The sequence below is a fragment of the Impatiens glandulifera genome, chromosome 3, assembly GCF_907164915.1.
Source record: "Impatiens glandulifera chromosome 3, dImpGla2.1, whole genome shotgun sequence".
Classification (NCBI taxonomy): domain Eukaryota; kingdom Viridiplantae; phylum Streptophyta; class Magnoliopsida; order Ericales; family Balsaminaceae; genus Impatiens; species Impatiens glandulifera.
The window spans coordinates 32,765,353-32,791,535 of NC_061864.1; the positions used below are offsets into that span (position 1 = coordinate 32,765,353).

The 26,183-nt window shown below is 29.1% G+C and overlaps 2 protein-coding genes across 2 annotated transcripts; both read left to right on the top strand.

Moving 5' to 3' along the window:
• The first annotated feature begins 417 nt into the window (after nucleotides 1-417).
• Nucleotides 418-5,721, top strand: LOC124932330 (probable L-ascorbate peroxidase 6, chloroplastic/mitochondrial). Its single transcript, XM_047472951.1, has 12 exons — nucleotides 418-674; nucleotides 753-896; nucleotides 1,179-1,299; nucleotides 1,373-1,473; nucleotides 1,548-1,635; nucleotides 4,187-4,254; nucleotides 4,353-4,439; nucleotides 4,736-4,810; nucleotides 4,904-4,981; nucleotides 5,076-5,180; nucleotides 5,269-5,328; nucleotides 5,524-5,721. Exons 1-11 carry the CDS (start codon nucleotides 492-494, stop codon nucleotides 5,281-5,283), a joined length of 1,065 nt encoding a protein of 354 aa, XP_047328907.1. The 5' UTR covers nucleotides 418-491; the 3' UTR covers nucleotides 5,284-5,328; nucleotides 5,524-5,721.
• Nucleotides 5,722-18,415: 12,694 nt separating this feature from the next.
• LOC124932900 (nitrate regulatory gene2 protein-like) lies at nucleotides 18,416-25,944 on the top strand. The gene is made up of 4 exons (XM_047473609.1): nucleotides 18,416-20,690; nucleotides 21,868-22,073; nucleotides 24,700-24,923; nucleotides 25,069-25,944. Exons 1-4 carry the CDS (start codon nucleotides 18,923-18,925, stop codon nucleotides 25,829-25,831), a joined length of 2,961 nt encoding a protein of 986 aa, XP_047329565.1. The 5' UTR covers nucleotides 18,416-18,922; the 3' UTR covers nucleotides 25,832-25,944.
• The last annotated feature ends 239 nt before the right edge of the window (nucleotides 25,945-26,183 follow it).

Here is a 26,183-nt window from a genome sequence, read left to right on the forward strand (position 1 = left end):
ACGGAGATACTAAACTTACTCTCCGTCCAATTGTCATCATTATCTATAGTGACTTTCACTTTAATTTAAAATGTTCTATGTTAAAATCAAATTCGTAACATTGTTCTCTTAGGTACATACTCTTGTCACTTGAACTACTATAATAAAATACTAAGATACTATATATTTCATTTTTTTAATATATTTTAATTTTTTTATAAAATAATTTTTTTTTTTATAATTTCAATCCAACAAAATTATTTAATACATTAAAAAAACAAAAACAGTTACAAATAAGTCATTTAATATTTCTTTCTTGCAAGAAAAAAAAAGACATGTAATCCTTTTTGGCCATTTTTTCAACAAAAGCTTAATAGTATACATTTATCACGTGGTGATAATTTGTTGTTAGAACACGCACAGCCGCCACAAGCTAAAAATACTGATAAATAGAGTCAAAGATACATATACAGATATAGAAAGAGAGAAAGCGAGAGCAAAAGAGCGTGCTAATGGCAGGGAACCTTTACCTAACTCCGTGTTCAATGGCTTCTGCTACAGGCACCGCCATGGCTTACCGTCTCATTCCCTCCGCCGTCAACTCTAGCTATAGAACTCTCTTCACTGTATCGCATCCTTCGTCTTTCAAATGTATCCGATCTGCACCTCTTGTGTCTCATCATTTCAATTCTCAGGTACTTTTAATTACTCTCCGTGTATATGCGTTACTTGATTCCCCAGCTTCTAAATTTTGTTTCTTCATTCAATTTCAGAAGCATTTGCCCGTACTTGCTTCTCGAAGTGGTTTCAATACAGTAGCTTCGCCAAAATGCTTTGCTTCTGATCCAGAGCAGTTGAAGAATGCTAGAGAAGATATTAAAGAGATTCTTAAGGCCAAGTTTTCCCATCCTATATTGGTGATATTTCATTGTCTTCTTGTTTTCATTTCTTCTACATAATCTCGATCTGTTGAAGTTGCTCATGTTACAACATTAAGGCAATATGATATATCTTGTATATTTTACATATAAAAAAATCTATGTTTATGAAGATGAGGAAAGGTAGGATAAATTGCTCTTAATCTTGTTGTGAAAATCTGTACCTTCTATTTAGTATGCATAACAATAAGTTGTAACCCATTTAAAACCCCTAAACCAGTCAAATCTTCTTGCATTGAGATACCAATTTTTGAATGAAAGGTTCGCTTGGGATGGCATGATTCTGGTACTTACAACAAGAACATTGAGGAGTGGCCGCAAAGAGGTGGAGCTAATGGAAGTCTAAGATTTGAAGTTGAGCTGAAACATGGAGCAAATGCAGGCATGTCTCTATCTCAATCATGATAATCTTTCTTTTCTTCATATGATACTATTGCCTAATCCCTCCTCTACAGGTCTTATAAATGCCCTGAACCTTCTCCAGCCTATCAAAGACAAATACCCTGGTGTAACTTATGCAGATTTATTCCAATTGGCTAGTGCTACTGCAATTGAGGTATATTTAGAATTTTTACTTATATGAACGAACTTCCTTGAAAACTGAGCTCATTTAATTGTTATAACTCACAGGAAGCCGGTGGACCTAAACTCCCTATGAAGTATGGTAGAGTGGATGTCTCAGGTCCGGAGCAATGTCCAGAGGAAGGGCGGTTGCCTGGTAAGAAGATATCACTCAATTTCACGGATAAGATGTATACTGGTACAAATGCTTGATAACGGTAGCATTACCAATGTTTACTAATGTGTGGTGAGAAAATGACTATTGTTAGCAAATATAGCATTTCCTTGACTTTTTTTAAATGGTAGACCTCTCTGCTTCTTATGCACACTCCATACCACTCTGCTTAATATTTACACATGTTGATAGTTCAAACATTAACAAATTGTGCATATAGTGATGTGTGTTCCCTAAAAGAGATGAACAAACTCTTGAACCTTAAGTTGTTCAATAACATTTTGATATGGAATAGAGACTGGGGTTCTAACATTTTTTAAATGGTAGACCTCTCTGCTTAATATTTACACATGTTGATAGTTCAAACCTTAACAATTTGTGCATATAGTGATGTGTGTTCCCTAAAAGAGATGAGGAACAAACTCTTGAACCTTAAGTTGTTCAATAACATTTTGATACGGAATAGAGACTAACTGACTAAGGTTCTGAAGACCAATTACATGGCGACAGGTGACCGGCAAATAATTTGGGTTATTATTTAATTATTGTTATTTATTTTAATTAGTTATTAAGACTTATTATTTTTCAATTTGTTATAGTAGTAGTTACTTTTCCAATTTATTGGTTTACTACGATAGTATTCATCTTTCCAAATAAGTAAGATGGTAGTTACCTTTCCAGTTTAGGATTAGACTAGTATAAAATCATATCTAAGTTACAACTTATTGAATGAAATAATGAAAGATTGACTTTCCGTCTTCATTTCTCTTGGCCCTTTTTTTTGTTTAAACCCTAGAGTTTGAACTTTATCACAATTACACATTTCTAAATGGATTACATCCTACTACTAAAATAGGGATTTACCTAATCTCTTATAACTATTAACATAATTACCCTTACTACAACGTCTATAAATACCAACTAAACATTAATATTGTAACATATAGCATCATTCAGTTTAATTTAGGAATCTTTCTTGAGTATTTATATATGATTCCATTTTATTCCTCCAAAAATCCATTGTCGTTTAGTGGGAAAAGCATTCTTTGTTCACTATTTGTCAGCCTATCTCTACTTGATTTTGTAGGATTTTTTAGGTGGTGTTATAGCATGAGTTTGATAAAGTAATGTTATAGATAAATAAGCAGTTAGATTATTTGTTAGTTATAGGCAGATAATGTAACTTCTACAATTATAGGAAGTGAGATTAATAGTTAGTTATACACTATAAGTATAAATACAATCTTTATTGAAAGATGCTATGTTGAATATGTATATGAATGAGTTGTATTCATTTTTAAGGGTTTCTTCTTTGTCTTCTTTTGGGTTGTTCTTTTCTCTCTTTTTTTTTAAATGGAATTCGGTATGAAGTGGTATTAGAGTCATCTTTCCTTACACCTGTGAATCATAGAAAATTCAGTTAATATCCTTACTACCAAATCTTAGATACAACTGACGATTTTGTGAATCCAACAATACATCTCCATCTACAAGTCCTAGATACAACTGACGATTTTGATCATGAAGTGCTAGTGATCAACTTAAAGATGAAATGGCGTTTTCATTTATTCCTTCACCAGATGATGTTGTGACAAACAAATGAACAATGCATGTTTTGTGTTAACACAAAAACCTAAGCTATTTTAATTGGTATGATAGCTCTCCCTCCATTGGCTATGGAAAAGTACAAACTGAAAAGGGGGAAACCATCGAATGGTATCTTCTATTGGATAAATGATAGAGGCAAAAACCGAAGATGTGTGGCATCGTACAAACTCCATCCAGTCCTTTGGTCAAGGATTTCTATAACTGGGGAGTATTGATATATATAAGCAGTTAGATTAATTGCTATTTATATGTGGATAATGTAACTGCTACAATTATAACCAGTTGGATTAATAGTTATTTAGAGGTTGTTACTATAAATTTAACCTCAAGAAGGATTTTCCTCTTCTTTCTAAAAGGTTCTTCTCTTTCCCCCTTTCCTTAAATTAGATTACATTATCGTATACTAAATTAACATACATTGAGTATTTATTTTGTAAGTTAAGGTTGATTTCCATTTAAACATTCTCATTGGATGTTTCATTAATCAGGATTGCAGAATTGAAGCTTGATCTGCTCTAGTATAGTAGTAGTTCATTTTCCAGTTCTTTCTTATCTGAGGAACTTAATTGATGCTTGAGCCAAAGGTGCTTTTGGTATTTTATCCTTTAGTTTTGGCCCAAGATGGAATTCAGTTAGGTCTTATCTCAGATCTAGTAGTTTGTTTAACAACTCTCCCATCGGTGTTTCCTAGAGAAGACATTCTTCCTGATTATCTCTCCAAGTCTCCATTGACCGCCAATGGCTGTGATAATCTAGAATTTTGGCATATTTTGCTTCTGCTTAGTCTCAAATTAGGTTTCTTAGACATTGTTGTCTAACCATTTTCAGATTCGTTTAGTCACCATGATGTGTTTTCTTTTTGTGATTTTATGTTTTTCATATCATGATAATGGTCTAACTTGCAATTTATTTATCATATACACAGATGCTGGTCCCCCTTCTCCTGCTTCTCACTTGCGTGATGTTTTCTATAGAATGGGATTGGATGACAAGGTTTATTTTGTTAAGAAGCAATTATTATTTTTTTGTTAAATCTCTTCTTTTGATACATTTATTACATCCTTTTGGAATTGCACTTGTTTGGTTTGCAGGAAATAGTTGCCCTCTCAGGTGCGCATACTCTTGGAAGGTCTAGACCAGAACGCAGTGGTTGGGGAAAGCCAGAAACCAAGTACACGGTATTTTATTTTATTTTAAAATGTTAAATTTTGTATGCCTAGAGTTCTAATAATACAAACAATGTCTATACCAACTCTTAAACTAACAAACCATCCAACCACATTTCAAAAGTTGAGTCATATAGAAACTATAGAGAAGGAATTGTCTAAACTAAAGATGGACTATGAAATGATATTTGTAACAGCAACAACTTTATTTAGACCATCCATGTATGATCCTATATGTATGTGATTTTACTAAAGTAAGAAGGATTGGGCATGCAAATTTCTTGAAACTGAACCTATCTGTCTCACAGAAAGAAGGTCCCGGAGCTCCAGGTGGACAATCTTGGACTGTTCAGTGGCTGAAGTTTGACAATTCATATTTCAAGGTTTGATAAATGTATAACTGAAAGAGACGCCACGAAGTCATAGAGTATTTCTCGTTTGTTTTGTCTGAAATTGGACTTTTACTATAAATTCAGGACATCAAAGAAAAAAGAGATGAAGATCTACTGGTTTTGCCTACAGATGCTGTTCTTTTTGATGATCCATCTTTTAAGGTTAAATATTTGTGCGTCTTCTCTCCATAACACATTTTGGAAATGACAACTTCTCAAACAAAATCCTTTGCATTTTTCTTGATATAAAATGTAGGTTTATGCTGAGAAATATGCTGAAGATGAGGAAGCATTTTTCAAGGACTACGCCGAAGCACATGCTAAGCTCAGCAATGTTGGTGCTAAATTCGATCCACCTCAGGTTTGTTCGAGATATCTTAGTCAGACAAATATTCATAAATTCGTTTGGAATTGGAGATTAATTTTGTATGAATTGAATTTATGACCAGGGCTTCTCTCTATAAATAATAATGATGGATCGGATGCTGCATTATTATTGGCTAGAAAAGGTGATATACTTTGTATCTGATTTGTCAATCTTTCATTTAACTCAAAGTTTTGTCTAAGAGATTCAAGGTCTAAGATGCTTTATCTTCCTAAATTTTAAAAAATAAAATATTGTATGCTTTGAAATGAATACTATTTATTATTAATTGAAAGGTGTCTAATATTTGGTTCATTTGTAAATTGTTGCTGGTGTGTAGGTGAATTGAAAAAAACATCATGGGCGATTTTGTTTGAATAAAGGCAGGCTAAGATTTTTAGGTATATTATATATATGTATAAAATAATACTCAAGGCTTAGAGTATGATGCTTTATGAGTTAAGTATGAAAGACAATCATCTTTGTTTGGAACAATATTTCTTATTAAATACAATTTCATTATTGGATTGTTTGCTTAGAGTTTTTCTTCTTTTTTCTTACTGCTGTTTATTTTGGTGTGGCTAGCATACACTCTTTTAAATTAGAGCGTTTTGTAATCCTTTCCTTAAAAATACCCACGGTAGAAGAAATATATAATTGTTATTATTGGGCAAAACAAACATTTGTTTTAATATATTCGTAATTTTCAAACGGAATTAAGCAATTACATCGTAAAGATTGAATTTTAGAGTTTTTCTTCTTTTTTCTTACTGCTGTTTATTCTGGTGTGGCTAGCATACGACCCTTCTAAATTAGAGCGTTTTGTAGTCCTTTCTTTAAAAATACCCACGGTAGAGGAAATATATAATTGTTTTTATTGGGCAAAACAAACATTTGTTTCAATATATTTGTAATTTTCAAACGGAATTAAGCAATTACATCTTAAAAATTGAATTTAACGTACGATCTCGCTTTATATTAGATCATTTTGATGACTTCTACACTAATACTGAAATTTTGACATGTTTCATAGTTTTGTTAGGAGATAGAGACTCATTCTTATATGTTGCCAATTTAATTCCTGGGGAAATTTTTGCATTTTTTCTGACCAAAATTAATATATTAAAGCTCCAAAAGTATTCTTAGTACATTAATCACAAAGATTTTAGTTTTTGAATTTCTATTTCTTCATTTTTTGAATCATGTGTCATTCTTTTCCGAAAAGAACCTTGTGTATCATTCTTCTATAAAGAACATTTGTATTTGAAATTGGTACTGTCTATAATTGTAATTTCACTTTTATTTTGATTGATGATTTAAGATACAGATTTTTTGAATTATAATTTTAGTTTTAGTTTTAACAAAATTAAAATGTAAATAATTTTTAAATTTCAGTTATAATTTGAACTAGTGTAATGTCTGGCTTGTTATGTATGTTATATTTTGTGTTTATTGATCTTAACTTACAAAAATGAGTATATTATATATGTAATTTATTTATTGAATATATAAAAAAAATAGATAATTATAATTAATAATATGGGTATATTTCTTATACAATAAACATAATTTTTTAAAATATAACATTGTAAATATAGATAATTAAATGTGATTCATGTTATTTTTTAGTGGTAGATACTAATTGTTTTTACTAAAAAATCATTATAAAAAAGTGTATTTTATCTAAAACATGTAAAAATCTTGGGACAAATTTTCAATCTTCTTCATTTTATTTTCCTAGCTAATTGTTAATTAGTCTAAGCATGTGGAATGATTAATGTTAATTGTTGGAGAAAGTAATTAAGTACAAGCTAATTGTGATTAGTGCTACACTTAAGTTTGATTGAATTGAGTATCTAATCCTCTCTAGATCTCTGATCTGATCTGTTACAATTAATTAATAATGTCAATAATTAATTAAGGTTTAAAATATTTATGAGAACAGCTTGTAAGTGTGCATGCATTATATGAATGGGACAGCTTCTCAGATCTGAACAAAACTTAAAGCTTATTGGTGATTTCTTGATGTTGTTTAGTCTTAAATGATTAAATTGTATATTTAATGCTTAATAAATGGCCTCCACCAAAAGAGGAAAAAATTAATTTATCAGTAACTTGGATTTAAATTATATACATATTATTAATATTATTTTTTTAAATCTATTCTTTGACTATATTTTTAAAATATTGATCAAAAACGGGTTATTTTTTATATCATTAATTCAATTAATGAATTATATATAAAAAGTTAATTTATAAATAATATAAAATAAAAATTATGATAATTTAGATAATAAGTAAAATAAAATTTTTGTAGAGAAAATTAATAATCAAGTAATCTATTTTGATGCAACTCCAAAGACAAAAATTACACCTCTTTGAATGGTTTTGACCATGAGAAAGATCGCGATAGACATATTAACGGGTGTAAGTAAATCGATAAAATCGTTCAAGTCGAACTAAAACCATTCAATTCAAACTGAGTATTAAATCGAACTAAAACGGTTCAAATCAAACCGCTAAAACCAATTTATTGTGTAAAAATTAATATTTAAATAAGACGGAAACAAAAACAAACCTTAAACCGACAATGATAAGTAATTTATTATAATTATTATGTCATAACACACCTTTAAACTAATAATAATAAAATAATATAATGAACTTAAATATTTATGACTAGACTATTGAAAATATGAACTACTATTAGTACATAAATTTAATTTCGTTAACTCATTTTTAGTATAATGTTTAGTAAAAAAATCATTGTATAATTTGTGTTTTTGGAAATTATGGTGATTGAATAATTATGACACGTAATCTTATTTATTATATTTGTATTTGTTCTTATTTTAAAATTAAATAAGAACTAAAATGACACTCTATAGTCATGTCCCTGCTTAAACTTAAAGTGATTTCAGATGAAATCGAATTCGTAACATTTTAGTATCTTAGGATTATTTTTATACATGAAAATAAGTAAAAAGTTGTTATTGATATATATTTAATTTATTTTGACAAATTTGACAATGAATCAAACCAATTAAACCGATATTTTAACCGTTCAAATCGAATCGAAAATTTAATAAATCGATGTCAACAAAATTTAATGTATATTTTGGTTAATAAATCGACCAAATAAAACCATGTTTTATGTTTTTATATATCAACTTCTAGATTATGAATGTTGGTCTATATTTATAGGATGTCTAGAGACAGTTTAATTCTAGATTAAATTAGGACGTTTGATATTAAGATTTTTGATAAAACAGAAAAAGTTGTTGTTATAAGGCTACAATCTTATTGGCAACAATAACCACTTTGCCCAATGTTAAGATGTTTATTTTTTTTGTTTTGATGTATTTGATATAGTTGAGTTGTTTTTCAATATAACAATAAAATAATTGCATCCTTTATATACATTCTTCACATATATATATATATATATATATATTATTGTTGCTTTTAAATTTCATTCTATTTAATTATTTATCATAATTTAATATAAAAAAATTAATTTATTAGATCATTTATATTATAAATTTTTTTAAATAAAATACTTCAAGTATATTTAAAATATTATTTATAGAAGTTATAATCTATATATATCTAATAATAATTGACAATCGATTTACTCGGAGAACAATTTTTTATTATATTTTTTTATCATATAAATATAATATCTTTCATTATTATATATATATATATATATATATATATATATATATATATATTAGCATATTAAATTAATATTTATTTAAATTAAAATATAATTTTATTATATTTTTTCATCATATAAATATATTATCTTACATTATTAATTTTATATAAATATTTTATTCTCTAATTATATATATATATATATATATATATATATATATATATATATATATATATATATATATATATATAATTAAGCATATTAAATCAATATTTATTTAAATTAAAATCTATTTAAAACAAAATAAAATTAATAATTCAAATAAAAAATCATCATTCAATATTTTCTCATCATATAAATATATTATCTTTCATTATTAATTTTATATAAATATTTTATTATATATATATATATATATATATATATATAACCTTAGCATATTAAACCAATATTCATTTAAAACAAAATAAAATTAATAATTCAAAATTTATTTAAAATAAAATATTAAAATTAAATATTCAAAATACAATAATAATTAATTCACATATATATCAACCTTAATTAAAAATAAAATTTTAATTTAAATATATTAAAATAATAAATATTTAATAAATATTTTAAAATACAAATATTATATATATATAAATAAATATTTTTTTAATTGTTAGTTATATAAATTATATATGTATACATAAAATTATCCCAATATTAAATAGTCTAGTGGTTAAAGTGTTTATGAGATATAATAAAAAACAGTGGTTCAATATATTCAACTTTAACTAAAAATAAAATTTTAATTAAAATAATAAAGATTATGGGTGTATAAATATGAAATGAGATGGTTGGTAAGTCGAGTTATTTAGTGTAAATATTTGAAGAGATGAGTTATTTGATCGAATTAAAAGTATAAGGTTACAAGATAAAATGTCTAATTGAGATTGATAGATAAATGTGGAATGCAATGGTTGGTTGAGGATAAGAAGGTCGGGTTGTGTATATTGTAAAATATGTGAGAATATAGCTATTTAACGAAGTGAAAGTAAGTTCTCGATATGAGAGGTTGATTGAAAAAAAAATTGATAGTGGTGGTTAAAATATGCGAGAATATGAGTTCTATGACCCCAAGTGAAAGTTAAGGTCATGAGATTAAAGGTCAATTGAAGAATAGTTGATTAAAATAAAAGTAAAAAAGAAATTGGTATTGAGAATTTTTATTTGAGCAAAGGGAAAGTGTAAGATCGTGAAATTAGAGATTCATTAAAAGAAAATATGTGAGGAAATGAGTTGTTTGATCGAATTAAAAGTTAAAGTTAGAAATTGATTGTGAGGGATGTCAATGATCTACTTTTTTTTATTTTAATATATTATTCATGATTTATTAAGTATTCAAATATTGAATACATATTTTAAAATTATTATAAATTTTTTTATTGAATTTATTTTATTTATATTTGTATTCGTCACACGAGAATGGAGGATTAAAGTGAGGGTAAAAAGAATATTGGTAATGTTTGATATTGGTAATTTTTTTTTTTTTTTTTATGTAATGTCACGATATGAGAGGTCAATTGGAAAAGATAAAATGTGAAATAAGAGGGATTTTTTTTTTTTATTCTAATATATTATTTATGATTTGTTAAGTATTTCAAATATTTAATATATATTTTAAAATAATATAATTTTTTTTATTAATTTTTTTGTTTTGTTTATGTTTGTATCCGGTGACAGAATTATTATACATAAATGATAGCCTGTTATAAATTCATACACATTGATGGTAGCTAAATGAAAATTGCTGAAACTTTATAGGTTGAGTTCTTTGAATTTCATGATTTGATTGGATTAAAAATGACTTAAATATTTAACTTTCTTTATATATTAAATCTTGATATAAATATATAGGGTAGGTTGGGAACATAATTATTTTTGGACCGGTATACATATACTCCATTGATATCTTAATCATTGTATTTACACACTTGAATGCATTTTTTGGTGTAATATGATTTGTTTTAACTAATTATTGTATAAGTTACCTATTCACAAATATTATGGACCAAAAATGTATGAAATTCAATACTATGTTTCAAAATAATAACTAACTAGTCACATTTTGAATGGGTTAATTTAAGATTATAATACTTTAAATCAAATAACAGTCATGATTAAAAAATGCACTTTTTTTTATTAAGTAGGGTTTGGTTAATAAAATAATAAAAAGGTCAAACTTTATGGGAGAAGTTAATTTTTTTTTGTCTGAGAGGGAGAAGTTATTTTATCTTCTTAATTTATTATTATATATATTTTTATTTTCAAAGTCATAACTTTCATTTAAAATATAATCCAATAGGATACAAATCTGGAAGATAATAGTGTCATTCGAACATAGTGAAATTCCATATGGAACTAGGAAAAGAATTTAATAATGGCAATAGCGACAACAATAATTATCATGGTAAAAATTGTCACGAAAAACACTGAATTGAGTGACGAGAAATTAATTTAACATTGAAATTTTTTGATTTTTTGTTTTTTTTAATAAAGGAGAGCATAATAGCACCCCATAGTCATAACCCCGCTTAAACTCAAAAGCGCTTCCAGAACAAGTACCGCCAAATTTTTTGTTTTTATTACCTCTTTTATTTTAATGCAGAATATTAGTATTATACCGTGTATTAAAAAGTTTGCTTACTTCCGAAGGTCGAAAAACTTTCAAAGTCTAGTTTGTTATTTATGCTTAAAAATGTAGTTAATATTTTTTTTTTGAAAGTGGCACAAGTGTTTGGTTTGATCCAGTCGACAAGAGAATTAATCCTAGCTTAAAAGTATTTTTGAAATCAGATTTGATTCATTATAAATAAGTTCATAATACTATTTTATTTAATTAATGTCATTTAATATTCTATTAAATATTTCTTAATGCATGCCTCTTCAAAACCAAAAAGTAAACTACCTCTCTTTTTAGAAAATGATGACCTTTTATTAAACAAAGTTTATCAATTAAAACTATTTCCGATTTATAATTATAACTAATTGGTATTAAGTTAAGAACACACAATCAAACATATATGGTATATCATAGCAACAATGGTTAGATTTAGGTTTGATAAAAAAAAAATTGAATTTATTTTTTGGTTGGCTACATAATTCTTAGAATCATCTCTTTTTAACAAAGAATATTTTTAGTGAAAATGAAATTTAAAACATTTAATCTCTTGTAAAATATATAATGATATTTTATTCTCTTATTTTGAATTGGAAATTGCGGTTTAATTTATTGTTGTAGTTGAATTTTTTTTACAATTTTTTACGTTTGTTAAGTAATTTATTCTTTTTAACCAATTGTTTCTTTTTTTAGTTTTTTTATCCATTGTTACATTTTTTTTGTACAAATAAATTATTTTAAACAATTACTATTTATTACTTAGAGATTTATGTAGGTCACTATGGTTGCTTTTCATTTTATTCGTTTAATTATTTTAAATTTAGTTTATAAAGATTAAAAAAAAAAAAGTAAATTATTAGATGAAGAGTGATAGGGGAATGTAATTTGAGAGAGGAAATGATGTGCAACTACTGGTTGGAAAAAAGATAAAAGGTGAGAAAAGAGAAAAGATAGAAATTTTATTATTTTTTGACTAATCAAATTGTGCCACATCATTCTTTTTCCATTCCCTTTCTCAAATTTCCTCCCTTAATCATTTCTCTTATTATTATTATTAGATATATAAGATTAGATTATCAAACTATATAACTCAATATTGAATATATTAAAATTTTAGAATATATGGTCATAATATATTTAATTCACATAATTTGTCAAATTTAAATTTATTTAAAAATTTGAATCAACCCTATTCATCTATCACCTTAAATCTATATTTGAATTTGTTTAAATTACTGTTTCAAATTTTGAACCCTTGACTTTTTGATATACCTATAAGCCAAACTAGCTTGGACTATTTAAAAACTATCATGTTTATATTTTATAATAAATTAGTTATTATAATATTTCTTTTGCACGTAACAAATTTTATTTAATTATTTATTTTAAATTTAATTTACCATGATGGCTAGCTGAATTATTATTATATATATAAATATTTAAAAAAATATCAGTACATTCAATACGTTGAATATAATGCGCGGGGATGAGTTAATAATAAATATATAACTGAATAATCAAATTAAAAATTTATTAAAAAAATTCACCTCAACTGCTCTTCACGATCACCTATAAATCTACCATTGTTTTTATGATCAAAGTAGTAAATGATTGTGGAATCATATTTGAATTTTATATTTTATAATAATTTAGCTATTATAATATTTATTGAGCATATATCAAGTTTTATTTATTTATTTATTATAAATTTATTTTACAAATTAAGTTGACAACACTAATTATTAGATATGTAAGATTAGATATTTAAAAAGAAATTATCATAATAACGCTGAATATTTAGTTGGATATAAGGTTTATGGTAGAGTATAATTAACATAGTAGATTCAAATTTAATTTTATTTAAAAATTCGACTCATCATGATTCACTCATCTTAGTATTTAAAAACTAACATGTTTATATTTTATAATAATTTAGTTATTATAATATTTATTGAGTATATATATATTTTAATTTAGCAAACTAATACTATCCTAAAATGTGGAGGTGAGAAAATTACTAATATATTCATTGTATCATAAAATATCAAACATATTATTTTTTCGTTATATCAAAAAAATCAGTACAATATAGAAATCGATATTGAAATTATCCGCATGGTATCTATGATATCGGTAGTTTTTTAAAATTTTGATATATACTAAAATATTATTTATAAATTAAAAATATATATAAAATAAAATAAATAATGACTAATAAAATTATAAATAAACAGCAACCTCAAATTTTCAACCAGACATACCACTTTCAACCGATTAACTAACCTTAACATATTCATTTATGAAATTCCAAACAAATTTGAAGCTCAACTCTTAAAGGTATTATCTATTATTTATCTCTCACAATTTTTGTACAATTTTAATTCCCAACAATTTTTTTTCTAATTAATAATAAATCATTCTGTACAATCTATTGCCTCCGGTTTGTCATCGACAAATCTACTTTTCATCATTAATGTGAGGTGAGGTGCGCTTCAAACTCTCTTTTGCATCATTGTTGTGACTTCATCTCTTCCGCAAATATAAGAATAATTTGTTTCTTTAAGCAAAAATGTTTTTTTATGAATGCTATAATATCGATACCGTTGTGAAATCTTGGTATACCGTAAATATTCGGTATAATCAATATTTTACTTATATCATACCGAGATTTCAGAATCTCATTATAGTATGAGTATAATTTTTTATACACCAAATTTTGGTACGATATGAATAAAATATATTGGTATCTCGTACTAACTCACCCTGCCCACAATAATGACCTCACTTCAACTTACATGGTTCTAAATGCAAATTAAATGTGATATTTGGTCTCTTAGATATGGACTCTTATCACTTAAGTTATCATAATGGGTTATTTGATTAGTTATTTCAAATTTAATTTACAAACATGACAAACGTGAATTATTAGATATATAAGATTAAATATTCAAAAAACATTATTAAATTAATTTAACATCTTATACATCCAATTTATCGAATATAGAGTGGATCTATATATATATGGTTGATGATAGATCGAGTATAACTGATTTAGTATGATTAAATTTATTTAAAAAATTGACTCAACCTAATTCATGATGAATATATATATTAGGACCAAACTATGTATATTATTATGGAATAATATTTGATTTTTTTTTTAAACCACGATCAATTTGTGAAGGCTCGGAAAACTATGAGAAAACTTAACGAAAATAAATCTTGATTTTTGTGATAATCTTAATCTCGATGACTAGAATAATATTATTGTGATGTATCGTTGCATTTATTGAACAATCATGTATTTTGTTGTTATTGCTTTGGAGTTATGTTTTACTTTTGTGTGTTGAGAAGTCGTGTATTGTGTGTATATAGATATCGAAACTACTCGTTGGAAACTCGTTTTATGTCTCTCGATGGGACAAATTTGCGGTTGGTGACTTTATGTAATGAAATGTCCCACCTCTCTTATGCATAAAGTTTTGAGAATATGAACCGAATGTATAAATGAAATTGAAAATATTAATCATCAAATGACACAAACAAAACAGAAGTTGTAATAATGATAGATGGATATGGATGGAAGAGTAATTCAACTGATTACTTCACTTTTATTTTTGACTTTCCAGCTAGAATCAGTATGATTGTGATCTAATTAAAATTCATGATTAATTACACTAATGAAGCGTGATATAAAGGTCAGAACTATATAAAGTTAGTTCTGTACATATCCAATTTTCTTGGATCTACCTATTGTGTTTTTAGATCATCCTTTATCATGTGAAATTGTTAGAAGAATTCGGTAAAAATAAATTGAACCCTAATTGGAAATCAATGTAAAAATGAAACTTTATTAAAAACATTAATGAATATTCTTAAAATAATTCAAACTTTCATAAATCCTTGTGATTAATCATGGTACAGTATTTTCTTACATTATTAGGGCTACTTTACATTTTCTTGGGTTGTCTTGTGATATTTGTGACTTGTGAGGTTTCTTTGTTTTTGTTTCCTTTAATACTTTATTGTTTATATTTTTCATTGTTAAATCTACCAAGACTTATTCTCTTTTGTGTTCTCTCTTATTTGGTTGGATGAAAGATAAAAAAAGAAATAAAATGTTTTGAAAATTAAAAACTTTAAATTCCCTCGAGAAGGGAAATTTGATGAAATGACACTAAAGATGTCTCTACTAAAAGTGCCTAAAAGTGTCGGCGCATTAAAAAAAAAAGTGCTGGTGACACTTTTATTTTTTTGGACGAAAATGTCCCCGTTGCGAGACGCAACCGGCATTCGCGAGACGATTTTTTTAAAAAAAAATTCATCTCGCGAATGCCGGCATTCGCGAGACGCACCCGACATTTGCGAGACGCACCCGACATTCGCGAGACGCACCCGGCATTCGCGAGACGAAAATTTAAAAAAAAATCATCTCGCGAATGTTGCGTCTCGCGATTGTGGACGTCTCGCGACATAGACAAAATCGTCCGGAAGTGTCACCAACACTTTTTTTTTTGCGCTGACACTTCTAGGAATTAATTAGGGGCATCTTTAGTGTCTTTTCATCAAATTTTCCCCTCTAAACTAGTTTTCATTTATAAATAAAATGCAATTTGGAGTTGATCTTTAAATACCTTTCAATTATTTATACGTATTTTTCGCCTATAAATAATAATTCTCACTTCGCATTAAATATTTACATGATATACTTACGCTTTTTCATTGCCACTTATAACGTTTGGCCGATTATTCAAGATTATTTAACTGATTTTAATCGGCTTAATCGTTTTGTTGAACAAAATTCAAAAATAAAACAAAAGTACATCAAATAGTTGCAATAGATAGAAAAAAAACAATAAAAGAATGCATGAATGGATGTGGAGAACCCTTTCACATGGAATTTGCTCATGCTCGGTTTCATAAATATGTTAACGGTCATAAATCATTTAGTGGATTCGAAATAAATCGACTGAAATCATAACAAAAAATAATAATAATTCAGAATAAACTGACTTAACCATAACACAATCATACTAACATAAGCCTGAGCCACTTATAACTCCAAATAATATCCATAAAGAGCTTCATGTTTTCCTCCAACCAGGTTAATGAAGGAATGAAGCTCCACTTTCTACCAAGTTCTATAGAACTTGTTTTGTTCCACTCCACAAGTCATTCAAAAGCAAAACAAAATGACCATCAAAGAATGAAACCAACTTATCTCATGGACGGCTCTAAAAAACGAATTGATTGTAAGGAGTCATTCAGTAAAATCGAAATAAACCAACTGAAAACGTAAGCACCAAGAATCAAGAATCCGAAACAAGCTCACTTGAACATTATACAAACATAAGCTAGAGTGTTATTTAACTATAATCTCATCAAGCAAATGAATGATACAACCACCCGGCAAAACAATATTTCTAAACCAAATTTCATCTACATATTCAACAAAAGAATTAAAATTTTTACTTGGACAACTCTTATTATTAAAGTATTTTTTTTCTCCAACCAACTTATCCTCTTAAGCCTTATGAACTTGCAATGATTCACCCAAATTGTCCAAAATTCTATATTTGTTTTTGGCATAACCAATTGATTCATAAAATAAATCATTCACTTAAATTTCTTTATATCTTGTTTTTATATATTTCAAATTAAGTCATATTTAAAGCCTATATAAAGTAACTATGTGATGAATTTTTTTGTCAATTAATTTTAATATTATAGTTAATTGAATAACCATGACCAAAATATATCAATCACTTTTCATCTCTTATCTCTATCTAAACTAATTAATTTATTAATTAAAATACTAAAATATTATACATTTTAAATTATTAATTTTTTATAGTTAATTGAATAACCATGACCAAAATATATCAATCACTTTTCATCTCTTATCTCTATCTAACTACTTAATTTATTAACTAAAATACTAAAATATTATACATTTTAAATTATTAATTTTTATTTTTCATTATATATTAATACTAATTAACTATTTTTTTACCACCTAAAAATCATCTCAAATCATTTAAATAACCAAATTATTTAAATATTTTGAATCTGAATAAGCCTTACTATTTAATATTTAATATCTATTTTTTATTTAGTTGATCATTTTAAATTATTATTTTTAAATTGTTTAAGATTTTATTTTATTTATATAGAGTAAACTAAAAATCAAGCAATGTCAATGCTTTATTTTAAACATATTTTTTTACTTTCATAATAATATTGAAATAACAGTAGACATCAACGATTTTAAATGAAAAAATATTATTAAATATATTAATGTATATATAAAATATATTCGTAATATTATTTTTTGTAAATCGATATCCCAATTAGGCCCAATATATATTTATTTTTTAAATAATTTTTTTTGCCTAAGCTCATATTTAACTCTAAGTGTTTTTAAAAAGGGTCAATTTATCATCATTTTATTTGTAAAGAATTTATATTAATTTTTAATTGAACTTATTACTCTATTATTTTTCCTTAACTATTCTTTATAATTTTGTCCATTAGTTAAATGAAATAAAAAAAAATCAATTATAGAAATATTGCTCCTAATCATTTGTAGTTCATTATTCCTAAATTAGATTGATTGAGATGAATTTAAAAATAATTATTTATTTTCTAAATTGTAATTTCACTTTATTTTTATAAATAATATTATTCCAAACTAATCAAATATTAGTTCACTCCTTAAATTATAAATTAAGTCACTCAATTTATTAAATAAAATAAAATAAATTATATATATATATATTATTTCATTTATTTTATAAAATTTATATAAAATAAATATTTTAATATATGTGTAACACAATTATTTAATAAGATAATTGGTTAATGTTGACCTAAATTAATTAATTACTTTCTTTTTACAGAGAAATGATGAGAGCCATGTCAAAAATATTAATTATGCTGTCCGTTACCCCTCTTCCGCCTTTGCTTTGGCGGTCTGCATTGCATTTTGTACCAGCTTTCTTCTTCTTCCTTCTTCCTTCTTCCATCTCCAATCCTTCCTTTCTGACACAATTCACAATGCAAATCAGATGCAACTGACCTCTCTCCTATTAAACAATTGATGCAGAGATCTCCAAGAATCTTTCCTCTCTTTAATGCCTACTACTCAAACTGCACAGAAAACAATCACACATTCATCATCCTCTCTCTCATTCAAATCAAAATGGTAGTAATCACTCAAATTCTTTAATCTTTTCAACTCAGCTATCACTGTATCCATTCTCTTCTTCTGATTCACACCATTGTGGTGTTGGTGTTAGTAACCGTCTTTTTACTCTCTAGACTTGCTGTTTTCTGTTGGATCTGGTGATTTTCTTCCTTTATAATAATGTCGTTGTCTTCCTATACACTCTATTTCCACGGAGAAGCTCAGACATGACCAAAGCACTTGTTTGCTTTCATGACTTAGGGTTTTTGTTTCAGATGGGCTGTGGTGGTTCTAAAGTAGACGAATTGGCGCTTGTGGTACGTTGCAGAGAGAGAAAGCAACTAATTAGGGCTGCTGCAGACCATCGTTACGCTCTCGCTGCTGCTCACATTTCTTATTTCAAGTCACTTGAAGGCGTAGGAGATGCACTTCGCCAATTCGTACAAGAAGAACTTGTTATTGTTTCTCCTCCACCTTCGCCGGTGCTCACATTGCCCTCTGATGAAGGAAAGCCGAAGAAACGGCATGTAAATAGCACTAGTAGAGGTAATCACAAATCTACATCGTCGCCAACTTCATTGTCCCATACAGATTCTGGTTCGATCTCGCATCTTCATTCACTTGGCGATCATGATCATGATCATGATCATGATCACGATCACGATGATTCGCACATCCATTCGTCCGATTCTGATTCAGAGTTGAGTTCCCCGTCAGGTCAATATCGCCATCATCCACCACCGGAAGAATCAATGCCTCCCTTCACCGAGGGGTTTCCTCAAACAGCTTGGGGACCGTACGGGATGAATTCGCTACCTTCAGGTTATCCACCTTTCGGCATGAATCCGATTCCAAATCCAAATCCATCTTCTTCTTGGAGCCCGTTTGGGATGAGTCCTTATCCGACCCCAGAATCAGGTTGGGATCCTTATGGCTACGGAATGAATTCAATTTCGCAGGCATATCACATGAAGAAATCTGCACCTTCTGTTCAGACAGTAATATATGATCCAGACAACGCTCAAGAATCTGGGAAGGTACCTGAATCATCCTCATACATATACTCAACTTCATATACGAGTAATCCATATCAAAACAGTGGAGGATACTTTGGATTCCCAATGGGGGCACCGCCTCCTGGACCTTATGAGAATAAGCAGCCAAGTCATCCTCCACCTGAGCCACCTCCACCTCCTTCCCCACAAGTCTCTTCTTGGGACTATTTCAATCCATTTAATATGTTTGATAATAATGGCTATGCTGGATATTATTCTCAAAACATTAAATTAGAGTTTGATTCAATTGCTAGTAGTTCTGACACCAATGAAGTGAGAGAAAGGGAAGGAATCCCTGAATTGGAAGATGAAACAGAACCTGAGGCAATAAAAGAAGAGGTCCTCAAGGCAAAGAAAGTGTATGAAGATGTGAGGAGAAGTTCAGGCGAGGGTACTTCTAGATCAGTTAAATCTAGGAAAAAGGGTAGTGAGAGCAGTTCAAAAACATTCTCTTCAAAAAAAAAACATAGCAGTGAGGACAGTCCAAGGAGAGCTACATTTCATAAAGAGAATAGTGAAGAGGGTAATAATAAACAAAGCACCAGCAATAATGGTAAAGGTTCAACCAATGGTTTTCCTTCGCAAACGAGTGAGGAGATCTCTGTTGAACCGACATCACTATACAGCGAGAAGACAAAATCCGCCAGTTTGAACGAGGGGAAAAGCAGCCTCGATACCACTTTGTCCGAGAGATCTGAGGATGTTTCTGCAAAGAGAAAAAACGTGACATTTGAGATGGGTTCTGATGGAATGCAAGATGTTGAATCGTCTAATTTTAGCAGCTTGACCACGGTATATGCACATGGCACAAGAGACCTTAATGATGTTGTTGAGGAAATTGAGAAAGAATTTAAAACTGCTTCCACTTATGGAATGGAGGTTGCTTCAATGTTGGAAGTGGGCAAGTTGCCCTATCAACCAAAGTTCTCTTTATTGAAAGGTATTGTTCTTTCGCTCTCATATTTAACTTGTATCTCAATGTTCCTTATTTTTAACTTTTCATTTCTTGTCAATCTTGTCCCACTTATGCATGATTTGGGCTTCAGTTGTATATGGAAAGCCTTTTTTGAATGTAGATCTCATGTACTTTAAGAGAATATACTAAATGGGCCAACTGGCCCTGAGGCAGTTATGCCTCAAGTTACAAGAGATATAATTCTACACTCAAGCTTAGAGTAACTCTATACATCTCTTGTTCTACTAATGACAGTAAGGCGTAATAATTACCATCATAGCCCGTCTGAGGTAGTCTATCTCCAAGATCTCAATAAGTAATCTTATGACCAAAAGACTTTATATAAACCTAGGGTGATGCCCTTCTGTTTTCAAGGAGAAGCGCACTGAATCTTTTGCTTTCCATTTATTTGCTGTAATAAACTATATGAAGAAAAAACATTGATGATTTATTTCTCTTGCAAACAACTTGTTTTTGAAGTTTGCCATCACATGTCTATGCTAGAAGAATTTAACATGTTGATGGTATCTGAATATCACAACTATCCCCATATTTGCCTGATGCAAAAAGAATCTCTTGCAAAGAAGGGTGTTTAGATTTGATAAACACATCTTAGTCCTTGTTTGATCTAGAGTTATTTGAATAACCAAGTGGTTATTTCCAAATACCTTGTGTCAAGGTATTTGGAAATAACCACTTATAGAAAATCAGGTTATTTGAGTAAAGAAACATTATGGGTATAGATATATAATGAGGAAATAATTTAATATAAAAAATAAAATAGAGTATTTTGGTTCATGATTTGAATGATGCGATTGATGACAAGTTTGTTGATTGGATATTGAGTTATTTGAAATTAACTCAAATACCCACATCAAACATGGCCTTAATCCATACATGCATGACTCAAACATTTGGGTGATATATCTCTAATTACAAGTTTCTCTGTTTATTTGTAATATGGAGTAGTTAGTATTTATATGTTTGTTTGGTTAAGCTGATGGACAAAGACCATATAAATTAGTAATGCAAGGTTAATATATATCCCTGTTTGTAAAGGGTTGTTAGTTGAGGTTTATTGCTAGCAGAAGAATTGAATATTTCTCCTTTGGGGCATCTTTAGTTCTCATGGTCCACTTTTTCTTTTCATCTCTTAATGCAGTGGTGTTATCTAGAATTATGTATTTGATAGCGCCTACGGTTTCGTATTCAACCCCTCCATCCAGGCGATCACTAACTTTAGACTTCAACACAACAAAACTAGCAAAATCTTACCTCGCAGATGCAGGGAACATGAAGACTCTAAACTTCTCTTCTACTTTGGATAAGCTGTATGCATGGGAGAAGAAACTCTACAAAGAAGTTAAGGTGAGCATTAAACAATTTCATTTGTGTTTGATATAGTATAGTTAAATAATGATTAGAATTTGTTTCTTCTTTACTTTGATTTACTTTGATTTGCTTTGAATAGAATTCTTATTGTTTCTTTTTGTAGCAAGATAAAGATTTAAATCTTCCTGTTTGGAAAATCAATCATGCCCTTACAGAAGGATTTGACATTTCATTAAGGAAATTTAGGAAAATCAATATCAATTATATATAAAGTAATATGTAGTGTTTGGAAAAAATACCTAGAATATGAATGTAAGAGAATATCTCTAAATTTTATGTAAGAGAATATCTCTAAATTTTGCGTCAAGAGATAAACTAAATGGAACATAAAATATTGATGATTGAAGGTGCTAACATCTTTAAGCAGTTTCACTCCACGATTCAAACTCAGCCTCTGTGTAGGTAATCAAAATGGAAAAGGCACAACACAAATGAATACTTCTCCTCTGATCTCGGGTCTTATCTCTATGTCAATGGTATCATCCACCTCAGCTCTTGCATTGACACCCCTCAACAAAATGGGGTATTATCCAGAATAAAAGTCATCATGTTCTAGAGGTATCCCTCCTTCTCATGTTTCTCAGATGTGCCAAAGATTTGTTGGGATGATGTACTATCCACAACTACCTATCTCATCAACAAAATTCCCTTCTCGAGTCCTCTAATTTCAAAGTCTAGCTCCTTCTCAAGTCATTCCCCTACACTAAGGTAATCTCCCCAAGTCTCCTTAATATACTTGGTTGTTCATCCTTTGTCCACTAGCCACAAACGGAAAATAAACTGGATCCAAAATCTACTATTAATGTGATTTGATACTTTCAAAATTTAGGTTAACAAGTGATCAATTAACTAAATTGAAATGAAATAGAGTGCGCAAAAACGTGACTAGTGTTCACTCTAGTTGTCACTATGTTGGTCCTCTGTGTCACTCGTTCTTTCAGCTCCATCATACACGCAATGGAGCTGAATTGGAGACCTCTTCTGTTGAATGTTGATCCAGAGAAATGCAGTTGTCGCTAAAGTCTTGGACGAAGTAGTAGTGGGCGTGGTGGAGCACGATCTGTATTTATCTTTCAAAATTAGTAGGATTATATAATTATCCTTCAGGTTTAGGGTTAGGCTAGTATGAAAACATATATAAGTTGCAGTTTAATATTATTGAGTGAAGTTGAAATAGTCTATACTTCTCGCCTCAGTTTTTCTTGTCTTCTTACCCCTCTTTCTTGGAATGTTTAAACCCTAGAGATTATACTCTATCAGAGTCTCATTTTTTAGCATTTATCCCCGGTTTTAAATTTGATGCTTTTTTTTTATTGAGTTTACCGTAGACGTGCCTCATATTAAGAGTATTATTGAGGTATAATCAAATGATGCCACTACAAATGGTTCCTCTGCAAAATAGTATTATTATGATGGTTTTGAATATGGAGACGGGTTAAGGAGAAGATGATATTAAGGTTGAGGGCATCGAGACTGCCTCTATGATTATAGACAAGGCGATTCAACAAGTGAGGGATCATATCAGAGGTGATAGTGAGCTGAATGTAATATTGATTGCTAAGAGGTGTTCAATGTTTAAAGCAACTCTTGATGAAAGTGTTGAGAAGGCCTGGGAATATATTGAAAAAGAGGTTGATCGATGAATCTCGATACAGGAACACAAAAAGCTAAAAGCGAGGAAAATGAAGAGTGAGATGGATGCAAAGATTGAGTTAAAATGTTAATGATGAGACAATAATTTATTCCAAAGCATCTTCCTAAGAGACCGTGGAAGTTAAAGGTGTAGCATTGAAAGCGCAATTTAATTTTGAGGAGAAATATGAGTTGAATGTTCAATGATACACTTTTAATTGATATGATGGTTGGCCTTGATGATGTTTCAGTAGTGCCATTTGAACTCATGTCGAATACTCGAATGTGATGATTGATGCAAGAAATGTGATTCGAATTTGATACGGAATGGAGACTAGGTTTCTGAATGCCAATCACACAAGCTGGCTAATTATTAGTAATAGGGTTATTATATTTAATTATTTGCTATTACTTTAGCGAGTTTTTAGGGTACTATTTATCTTCCAATTTGTTAGTTCATTAGGATAGTATTTATCTTTCCAAACTCGTAGGATAGTAGTTCCCTTTCCAGTTCAGGATTAGATTAGTATAAAAAACATATCTAAGTTACAACTTAATATTATTTAATGTTAATGTGAAAGGCTCTATGCTTTATGCCTTGATTTCTCCTTTCTTGGTGTTTAAACCGTAGAATTTATTACAATGTTGTTTGGATAGGATTGATACTAGTGTGCTTTAATAATGTTTCGGTGACAACCATTAATGAAATATACCCCATTTGAAAACACTTTTTTATTTTTTATTTTTTTATTTTTGTTTATTAAAAATTTATCTGGATTCAAAAAGTTATTCCAAATGGGACATTTGGTTTGCTGACCCAGGTTGAATAAGATAAATGTGATTTGAAAGCAAAACTTTTCTGCTTGCTATTGAGTTTGAAAATCAAATGTTTGCTGGCCACAGCTTATCTGAAGACAAAGTGTTTACATATCTGAATTATATTACTGAAAATATTTCTAATTGTGTGTAGGATGAAGAGAGGCTGCGACTGATTTATGAGAAGCAATGCAAAAGATTGAAATTGTTAGATGAACGAGGAGCTGAGAGCAGCAAGATTGATGCTACACAAGCTTCAATTAGGAAGTTGTTGATGAAACTAGATGTTTGCATCACAGCTGTTGATTCTATATCAAGACGGATTCATAAGTTGAGAGATGAGGAGTTGCAGCCTCAAGTCACCGAATTAGTTCGCGGGTAAGTATGATCCAAAATCACTCCTTTTCTTTCTAAGTATGAAATTTTCGTTTAAAAGAAAGAAAGAAAAAGAATTAGCTTTAGTGACACAATATGTAGTCCTAAAGCTAGATTTTGTTTGTTGGTTTGTTGGTTTGTTTTCCAGGTTGATAAGAATGTGGAGGGATATGTTAAAGTGTCACCAGAAGCAATTTCAAGCAATAATGGAGAGTAAAATAAGAAGATTAAGAGCAGCAAACACAATAAGAAGAGAATCAAGTTTAAAAGCCACCATAGAACTCGAATTCGAGCTTCGAACATGGTGTAACAACTTCCGCGATTGGATGAACAACCAACGATCATTCATCGAGTCCCTAAATGGATGGCTAACAAAATGCCTACACTACGTGCCCGAACAATCATCAGATGGAATAGTCCCTTTCTCTCCGGGTCGGGTAGGCGCCCCGCCCGCTTTCATCGTTTGCAACGATTGGTTCGAAGCAATGGAAACCATTTCCGAGGAAGGAGTCAAAGACGCGGTGGAGAAATTCGCTTCGATTCTGCGACAGTTATGGGAGAATCAGGAAGAGGAAAATAGGCAGCAGCAGCAGCAAGAGTTGAAGGCATACATTTCTTCTTCAAAGGACTTAGAGAAACGGGTCAAGTCGCTTGGAACGGATAGCGGGTCTGGTAAGACGGGCGGGTCGTCTATGGTGGATTTGGATGATTTGAAAGTGGATTTGGATTTGATGAGAAAGAGATTGCAGGAAGAGAGAGCAAGTCAGAAGAAGAATGGTTCTTGTTTTATGTCAGATTCTAATAGTATACAGGGCAGTTTGATTCCTATTTTTGAAGCTTTGGGTAATTTTACATCTCAAGCATTAAAAGCTTATGAGAATGTTAGGACACCCAATAATATGCTTAAATAGAAGAAGAAGAAGAATATCTTGTTGGGTAAAAAAGAAAAGTTTGTATAACAGTTATAGAGAAAGCTACAATAATTGTTTTATTATTGAAATCTTAGGTGGAGCAACTATATATTTTCATGGCTAGTTTGTTTGTCCATAGGTAAAAATATATGTATCATCTTTAATTTTTTACCTTCAATATCATATTATTAATTTGTTTTTTCTATTAAATTATTAAAATATTTCTGTTAAATCGATTCAATTTAAAGTGATTGATTTCAATAATATCATTATTATATCTATTTCCTTATTTAAATAATCTAATGTCTATAAAAGTTGTTCACCATTATTTCACAATCCATTCTTTGCATGT

Coding starts and splice junctions, on each gene's coding strand:
- LOC124932330 (XM_047472951.1), top strand. CDS start 492: ATGGCAGGGAACCTTTACCTAACTCCGTGTTCAATGGCTTCTGCTACA. Junction 897..1,178: donor AGTTTTCCCATCCTATATTG/GTGATATTTCAT, acceptor TTTGAATGAAAG/GTTCGCTTGGGATGGCATGA. Junction 4,255..4,352: donor GAATGGGATTGGATGACAAG/GTTTATTTTGTT, acceptor TTTGGTTTGCAG/GAAATAGTTGCCCTCTCAGG.
- LOC124932900 (XM_047473609.1), top strand. CDS start 18,923: ATGACCAAAGCACTTGTTTGCTTTCATGACTTAGGGTTTTTGTTTCAG. Junction 22,074..24,699: donor AACTCTACAAAGAAGTTAAG/GTGAGCATTAAA, acceptor AATTGTGTGTAG/GATGAAGAGAGGCTGCGACT. Junction 24,924..25,068: donor GTCACCGAATTAGTTCGCGG/GTAAGTATGATC, acceptor TTTGTTTTCCAG/GTTGATAAGAATGTGGAGGG.